This window comes from Phyllopteryx taeniolatus, chromosome 15 (genome assembly GCF_024500385.1).
Source record: "Phyllopteryx taeniolatus isolate TA_2022b chromosome 15, UOR_Ptae_1.2, whole genome shotgun sequence".
NCBI classification, from domain to species: Eukaryota; Metazoa; Chordata; class Actinopteri; order Syngnathiformes; family Syngnathidae; genus Phyllopteryx; species Phyllopteryx taeniolatus.
Genome location: NC_084516.1, coordinates 12,083,375 through 12,092,763, shown reverse-complemented (window position 1 = coordinate 12,092,763; position 9,389 = coordinate 12,083,375). Strand labels below are relative to the sequence as shown.

Sequence of the window (9,389 nt, the reverse complement as noted above, 5' to 3'; positions counted from 1 at the left end):
TTTAGTAGAAAGATAGAGCTTCATATATCCAAACCTTGTGCTAGGGACAGGGTGAAAACTGTAAAATACCACCATAAAACTGCTCATATAATGTCAAAATATACTAATATTAACATGAAATTTTAGGCAACACTTATAATTAGGCACACCCACTGCTGGTTATTGAAAAAATCTATTTAGATATATTTTTTCTTAAAATTTTACATCGACACAAAAAGGCCTGTAATCAAATAAACACCGAAAACATCTTTTATATAATATAATAATATTTTGTTTTTGTGGACAATATCCGACTAAAATGTTGTTTGGCTTTTAGTGTTAGACGAATAGCTTTCTACTTAGACTACTTAAATAACCATGGTTTGCACAATCTCACATGAAAATAAAATACTTTCAATCCCCTAGGATGGCTGGTTTTTAGAATGTCATTCATGTAAATAATGCTACGAGTCGCTATTGCCATACGATATAGTCCAACTGAAAAATGGGTGGTTTCAAGACTGTGAAGCTGCAGGTCCTCCTTCATTCCTCCTCTCCCGCCTGACTCCATCCTCAACCCTCCGTCTGATCCGAGAGGAAAGCTTTCATTATTTGCCGAGATTGGGATGTCAATCCCTGCGCCCCTGACCCAAGTTGTAGTTCGCGCCCATCATATTGGGCAAATGATTAGTGGGGTTATTTCGCCTGCAGTCTGCAAGGCTCGCCTTCCTCCTGACGGCCCAAGTGTACCTCCAGGCTAGGATGAGCTTCTCTCGCTCTGCCATCATTTTCACTTGCTTCTGTTTTATCATGTCCTTCATCTCCTTGAAGCTCTCGCTATTCACGACTGAGTCACACACTCCTCTTTGGCTCTCTTGTTTTAAGCTTTCGAAATCAACATGAAGGTGGACCTTTTTGGAGATATTTCAAATACATTTGAGAATGTGCATGAGACAATGTTTGGCCATTAGTGCTAAAATTTTTCAGTATATATATAAAAAAAGATTTAATATTTGCTTCATTCTTCAAATCATTGTCTTGGACGATTTTAACTAAAGTCTTTACTTTTATGGCAGTGGCTCATTCAGGAGGTCGAGGGTTTGACTCCCGCTTACAAAGGAATGCAGTTATCGAGATTGATTTGTAAAATTGCTCACTGCCGCATCTTCTTCGATAACCCAAGTAAAAAGACATTTAAAAAGATTTGTAATTTAGTTGTACTTTGAAATGTTCATGTTCTCATCCTATAGTCAACTATCAAGTGCATTTTACAATATAGGCTGCACTGATTTATTCTGATGAGGACATATAATAATGATGGATTATACGTACACATGCACAATCTAGCCAATCAAAAATTGATTAAAAAACTACACGGTTTTCATTAATGGAACTATTTTGGTTGTACATCACTGCAAACATATAATCACATTTAACTCATATCGTTACATTAATAGCATTATCAATAATATGAAAATTTATATGCGTTTTTATTGGATCTCATCAATTGTATTGCAGCTGCAGCAAATGTGTCTGTTCTGGAGAAAAATGTGTTTCTTGAACATTTACTCAGTGGATTCTCTCTAAAGCAAATGCTTGTAATGTGTTAATTAACTATTGAATTCGTCTCATTGGGCCAATGTTGCAACGCATTAACACCAAAAGCACAATGCAGATTTGATTGTCTCGAACGGTCCTTTTCAAAGTATTTTTTTGATTATTGTCATCATGATTAGGAATCCACGGGATTAAGCAGTCACTGATCCTTTGGCTCGTTCATTCTTTCCCTTTTTTTTCACATGTCGAGAGCTCGACTCCATCCGCACTTCATTAACCCTGAGCCGGGGACAATCCGTGGGAAGAGCCGGGGGATTTAGTACCAGCCTTTCACATGCAAAAGAAAAGAAAAGAAAAAAAAATCTTAAGTCACCCAACACGACACGAGGATCCCCCCCCCCGATATAATCAGCTGTAGACTTTCAAGAATAACCTTTTATTGGTCATTATGTGAATCAGACACGGATCGCAATGATGAGAGTGTAACGACCTTTTGGCAAGCGAGAAGGTGTTTCACTCCCCCTCCTGCACTGTATTTTTAATGCAATTTTCCGCTTCATAAACGCGCCAGTTATCAGGCCGTCAGTCTGATATTTCACGGGCGCTAAGTGGAAGGGGCCCCGCATAACAGGTGCCATGCGCGGACGGCAGCGGGGAGGGCGGTGAGCTGCCTATCAAAGACATTATCGACTTTCAATTAAAACCTATTACAGTCTTTTGTTCTAATCGTTAACATCCTACACACCCACCGAGGCTCGCTGGTCAGCGCCTGAACTGATTTTTGACGCAGACTTGTCTGGCTGGAATGGGTGTATAGGATCCGGCTGGAGGGAGGGAGGAGGAGGGATGGAGGGAGGGACGCTGGGAGGGAGGGAGATGCACCGCTGACCAGCTGTCCCCACGCTGATCCCCGGCCTGCAGTCATCTCCGAGGCCGCTCGCCAGCTGTTGGGCCGGGCTTGGAACGGGAGCGAGCCTCCAGAACCCTCCAGGAAGGGGAGGATTGGAAACAATCAATTTCCAAATGGGATCATTTAGGACACTTAAACAATTGCGCACATGGCATTAATATTTCATCTCGTGCATTGTTTATGGAAAACCAAGTGGAGCTGCTGCTGTTAATTTAGGGAAGTGCAGGTGATATTAACAGAAGATGGGATGAAGCTGGCGCCTCCCTATAAGCTTTGCTGCGGCGTTTTAAACACGCACGCTCTTGAAGTTCAAGTTGTATATGCAGCTGTAGACGTCCTCATCCCATAATAAAAAAAAGTTGTATCTGACAGCAGTGTAAAAGCGATGAAATATGAAATATAATGAAATATAAATGAATATACACCTTGGTTCCTTTTTTGGGGGTTGGGAGGGGGGGTTCAATTAACCTTTTAATGCACTTAAGCAGACGTTAAATAAATTCAGATGTTAAAACAAACTTGGGAAAAGTGTTTTGAACTACAATTCTCTCATATGAGTCATCCGCAATGTTGATTTTGAACTGCTTGCTGCAAAGTTTAATAAAAGTTGCACCTTTGCTCATCGACACTGACACTTGATTAAAGAATGAATGACGACTCGAAGCCCAATAATTTTCTAAATTTAATATCGAAATTGTATATTTATATTGAGCATGTTCTTTATAGTCTGCCATGTCGATTCATTAACTATAAACTCAATAGCAAACTGCCCTAGTGTGTTTAAATGATTTTGCTTTTTTTTATAATTAAATTGTCTATTGTCCTCTATAATTACCTTAATTATTACTTCTGAGACAAAAAAAATTAAATAAGACTATTATATAACATACTGATACACGCAGAATATAAGTTATATTAATATGTTGACACTTAGTTGCATTTCAAATCATTTTTATTGTTGTCATTTTTTGAGTGGCTCACTTGAGTTCCACATATGCAGATTACAAAATTTTCATTGTATATGTAGCTAAATAAGTATGGTCACATGATTAAATCCCAAACTTTTATTTCCACATTTATGTTTTTTTTTTTTTCGCCCATCTTTTAACGTTTGCTGTAAATTTTACCGAAAGGAACTCGAAGAACGGAAGAAAAACGAGAACCACTCCACAAGCTTGCATTGGCAATGTTACATTTTATTTTTTTCACCAAAAGAGCGGAGAACATTTAAGTTATTACGGCTTCATATGAACCAAAAAATAAATAAATCACAACGTCTGTTCAAATACATCTAAAGCAAATCAACAGGCTGTTTGTACCAGCAGGTGAACCCGGCTGTCATCATTTGGGGGTTTTGTTGGAAGGGGTAGTTTAAAAAAAAATAAGAGGAGAAAACGCAACATTTTAAATACACTAATTGGCATTTTATTTCAATCGAAAACTCCAACTGTAAAAGAAAACGTATCGAATAGATTGATTTCCATAATTGAACGCCTGTAAAGTATATTTTGATTGGCTAAACTAGCCTATATGATCAACTGCATCACCGCGGTGTGAAAAAGACACTGTATGGGTTTTAGAAAATAATAAATAATAAGAAGAAGACGTCTCTGGCCACTGCAATTTAAAATATTCTTATTTACAGATTTTAACATTTGAACATGATTAGTGTCAAGTCAAAGTCATAATTTACAAGAAAGCAAAGGGAGCTTTTGGATCCTAGTTATATTACAATTAAAATTAGGATGCGCTCACCCTCGCCACCATAATAATAAAAAATAATGATTTTTAAAATCAACAACAATAACAATAGAGGTTAATAGAATGAAAGAACCAGCGTGTATAAGGTTGCGAAAATATTTTAAAATACTGAATGAATTCAAATAAATACATAACTTAGAGACTTTTGATTGAAATAAATAAATAATAAATAAGTCCCCCCTCCCCTCTCAGCCCCCCCCCCCCCAAAAAACAAAAAAAAGAGAGCGATCCTTGCAGAAGGACTGTCGAGGCAAAAGGTTCATGATGTCTCTGATGATGTGCACCATAAAAGCTCCTAACGAGTTCGTTCGTTGTCATTTGACGTGTCTTTATTTCGCTTCGACTGGTCGCATCCGGATGCCCGGCTCACCGCTGCTGGGGCGGCCGGGAGAGGACAGCGGACATGGGGGGCAGGGGCGGCGGGGGGGGCGGCTCGCTGCCCCCTTGCAGGCCGTGCAGCAGGATGCGGGGCACCAGGGGCCTCTGCAGGCTGGGTGGAGGCGCCGAGGGGCCCCTGTACAGGTAGAGGGCCGCCCCCGGGTCCAGGTTGGACACCAGGCTCTGTGGGTAGAAGTAGGGCGACGGGAACATCCTTTGCAGGGCTGAATAGTTTCCAGCCTCGGCCAAGAGTTCCAGTCCCACCGCGGTCTGCCTCTTCCACTTGGTCCTTCAAGACACAGCGGTTACACATTGTTAGCCTTTCCGTCTATCTATACTAGAAAGAACAAAAAAAGTGCATGATTGAAAACTGCTCAACTCACGTAATTTCACTTCGATTCCTCGAGAACAATCAAATAATATATATAAGTTAAACACGTGTACTTGTGCTAATGAATTAAATCCAAAGGAGTTTTTTTTTCCAGTGTACACTGGGGGGGAGTAGTTAATTTGATCATGTATATTTGGTTGTACATGAGGTGATAAGGTGATGAACTGACGTAATCTTTCCCTCTTCTCCTCGAAAATAATAGAGCGATAAACACATTTTAATCGCGTGCAACCGATGTACATGCCTAAAACAACTAAGTGGACAATTAGAAGGCAGGTCTGCATTTATCTATCTATTTCTTTATTTCTTTATTTATTCGTTAATAGTCTCAAGATGCCTCTTGTATTCACACCCAAACATGTCTGCGTGCACTCCACGCAGGTGAATAATTCATATTAAAGATAATTGAGGAGATATAGTGGTTTGTTTGAATAATTGATATACACACATGCAACCATGCATTATTCAGGGCTCAAAGTGTTGTTTTTTTGTATTTATTTATGACATTTAGATGCCCGAGAGTCGAAACCGAAGACAAATTCATGCTTAAGCGAACACAGTAAAAACGTATTTCCGCATTTGATGTCCATTTTTAATCATTTAAAATGTCACGATTAATATGTCACGCCCATTCGTTTTCTGTAAATGAGCAAACGCGTGTTTGTCCAATCCGTCGCAAATATGGCGGCCCTTGAGAAATGGGACGCTCGTACCTTCGGTTCTGGTACCAGGTCTTGACCTGCGTGTCGGTGAGGTTGAGCGAGGCGGCCAGCTCCATGCGGTCCTGGACGCTCAGGTACTTCTGGCGCTCAAAGCTGCGCTCCAGTTGCGCCAGTTGGTGGTCCGTGAAGGCCGTCCGGGCCTTTCGGGGCTTCTTGAGCCGGACCTGGGGGCTGTCTCTGCTGCTGGAGATCTCCCTGTCCCCCTCCTCTTTCACTGCGGGTTGGCAACAGGACACAAAATTGGGGGGGATGAAAACCGAGTCATGAAAATTCTTATCAGCACAAACAAAAAGCGGCTGCAAAAAATAAAAATAAAAACAGCATAAAAAAATCGAATTTTATTAATTATTTGTTGCACACACTCTCGAATCTGGGTTGAATAGTACAGATTTTGATACATCAAAATAGATTACAATACTCTATTACCATCATTGAATGGATTTCATTTATGCATTGGATACTTCGCAAAATATTTCTAGATTTACTACGTTTAATTATATTTATATTTCCATATTTTGATATTACAGCACACTAGACTACGACTGTGCTGTTTTCATAGTAGATACTACACTGTGTATAGTTTTGTGGCTTATAGTTTTTGTGTGCTTGAATTAGATGGCTTGTAAATATGCTGTTACATCCTGTAGTTTATTACATTTGCTTATAAACTCAAGCGCGTGTATTAAATATTTCAAAAATGGAAGTATTTATGTAATCAAATCAAAATTGCCACTTACTGCAAATTATTGTTTTGATTTGTAATGTTGCTGGCATTGTGCAGAATGTGGATGAGGGCTCCTATTTTATTTTTTTTATTTTTTTACTTGAGCCAAATGATGTAACTTCAAATTGTTCTAAAATACTTTTCCGGTATGCAGCCTTCAATGTTAACTTTGACGTCAGCTGCCCCCTCCTGCGTGGAGTCAGGTCAGGGCGAGTACTTTGATTTTAAACACACACACACACACACACACACACACGCGCGCACACAAAAAACACGAGTGGGAAATCTTTTTTTTTTTTTTTTTTGGGAATATTATGTCGTCTCAAGCAAGCGGCAACCCAATAATCCGCCTAATTGAGCCACCAGGGAAAGGACGCACGCGTCCGCCTTTCAAGCGCGACCGCGAGAACTTCACAAGAGCGCGGAAACGAGTGGAAATCAAGAGCCGCTCGGCCTTGAGCGCCAACAAATGTGATTAGTGGCGGGGACAAATTGTATCAAATTCCCTGATATATTGTAGGAAAGGAGGAGGCTGGGTGGGGAATCAAACGCTCGCCGTGGGCCCCGCGGCTTCTTCCATCAATCGGCGCACCAACGAACACACTCGAGACACGAGCGTGACAGTGAATATATAGCAATCGTGACTCAAGATGACGAAGACAAATCCACAGCGTTCATGAAAATGTATTATTATCTGTAATTAGGCTAGTTTTTTTTTCTTTCTTATTATTATTCTTGTTAAAGTCGCCGTTTGGGGATTTACTGTATATAGCATTTTCTAGTGTGTCTTTATAAAAATGTGTGCGTGTGGTTCTGTGGCGCAGCAGTGGACTTGATTCCACGAGCCGCTTCGTTGACGTGTCAGCCCACGGTGACATGTCTGATATGGCTGACACGATCGTGACTTTTATCTGAATATTCCACTCGTGCCCCCCCCCCCCCCCCCCCCCCACGCCACCCCATCTTTCTCATCAACAGCTGCTTTCTGTAAACATATGTCATCTATATTTAAAATAAAACACAAGAGAAATACAATACTATGAATAGGAGTGAACTCGTTCACTTGTACGACTGGGGGAATCACAGTTTATATTGTAATTTATTTACAGTATGCATCGTTTTGTTTTTTTTCTATAACACCTCATTAGCAATAAAAAATAAAACTTAAAAAAACCAAACACGTGTTGTTGTATTTTATTTAAATATCAGCAGCCTCTTCCCTCTGAGAAAATAAATAGATAGTTTTGGGGGGAAAGTCCTATAGTAACGAGCTGTTCTGTTATTTGTAATTTTATATTTATGACGTGCATGCATGGTTGGTGCAGTATTTCCAATTAAAATCTAAACCACATATACGCCTAAGTCATCTAATAATGTGTCCATTTGAAGATAATCGCACGTTGTTTTTTTTTTTGGGAGAATCAACTGTATCGACGTACATATGTTCATATTTCAGTTGGTTTTACATTTGTATTATGTTCACCTAAATGATTATTTGTTGTACTCTTTGCGTCTCTGTCTGCAGTGCATCGAAAACATCATTTGATTATATTTTGCGCCATTATAGCATTTTATTTCGTGTCTCGTTTCAAAATTAATTGGATTTGATTGTCATCGCGGTAGGGTATTGACATTTGTAGGTTGGTAAGAATTTTTAGACTAAAGACAGAAAATGTAGAAGACACGTAACGTAACGCTGTGGAGCGGTGAAACAGTTCTTCACTTTCCTCTCTCATTGAAATGTGCGCGTGTGTGTCGTTCTACCTTTATATTCGCTGTCCGACGACGAGTTACTGTGGATTTTCTCCAAAAAGTCGTCGGCGATCTTGGCGGCCAGTCTGCCGACCTCCTGCGTGGGTTGTCCATTGCTGGAGTAAGGCGCGCAGGCGGCCAGAGGCTTACAGTCCGCCAGAATGTCTCTGATGAGGAAGGACGAGGTCATGGTCCTCTGCTGGGCCCCGCCGTGCTGGAGGTGAGGCGGCAGGCCGACGCCGTGTCCCTGCCTCTGGGCCGCCTCGTCCGCGCACTCCCTCCTGGGCGAGGGCGGCGACGAGCAGCCGCTTTCCGCGTCGGTTCTCGGGCTGAACTCCAGAGGCGAGCGGCACTCCCCCGCCAGGCTGTCCCCCTTGGAGAGCGGACTTCCGGGCCTGCGGGAGAGCAGCGAGTCGATGCCGAAACTGGAGCCGTTGGCGGACGCCTCCATTGTCTTGACCGGTTGGGGGGCGGGGGTGGCGGGTGGGGGGCTCCTCAAACTACCATTTGGTATTTGGGACAAGTTTTATTTCTTGAACGTGGTCCTCCTACTGTCGTTGCAGCCGAAAGAAAATTGTGTTAATTATTATTATTAATATTATTATTATTTTTTGTTTTGTTTTACTATAATAATATAATATCCTAAGTAGTCCCTGGCGTCGTCCATCCAGTTTGGGTGTTTTGCTCTTAATCAAGATGAGTCCAGATGGATTTCTTCTGTACAACTCGGATGATTTCACACGCACCAGCAGCCGGAAAAAGACTCACGAAGCCGGTTCAGCACCATGGACAGGCACCAGATGGATCACCGGGTCAGCACATGAGACAACTGTTCTCATTCTTTTTACCACGCCGAACGCAGGCAGGATGCAGGTGGAGGGAAGAACTGCAAGCGCACGAACGGGAAACGTGCACGTGGATGCGCGGAATTGCAGTAAAGTGGGTTAAATAGTCCCAACTAAGACGAGATGGGGGGGAAGTGGTATAAAATGGAACTTGAGAAAAAGTCAGGAGCTATAGGTTTTAACAGCGTCTCGTCCACGTGAGTCCCCTGTGACACGCCTTGATTGGCTGACAGTGGAGCCCCCCACCCCCGCACGCCCCCAGTAGACCCTCCCTCTGACGTCTCCTACCGGGCTCATCCTCACTTTGATAAAAGAGACAGTGGATTCATCAGGAGACTCAGATCCGAGTGTTTACAGGCAATTTTCACAC

General features: G+C 41.8%; 1 protein-coding gene across 1 annotated transcript; it reads right to left on the bottom strand.

The window, feature by feature from the left end:
* Positions 1 to 1,960: 1,960 nt before the first annotated feature.
* Positions 1,961 to 9,179, bottom strand: barhl1b (BarH-like homeobox 1b). The gene is made up of 3 exons (XM_061747711.1): positions 8,187 to 9,179; positions 5,690 to 5,912; positions 1,961 to 4,874 (listed from the first exon to the last, which is right to left on the bottom strand). Exons 1-3 carry the CDS (start codon positions 8,623 to 8,625, stop codon positions 4,574 to 4,576), a joined length of 963 nt encoding a protein of 320 aa, XP_061603695.1. The 5' UTR covers positions 8,626 to 9,179; the 3' UTR covers positions 1,961 to 4,573.
* Between the last annotated feature and the right edge of the window lie 210 nt (positions 9,180 to 9,389).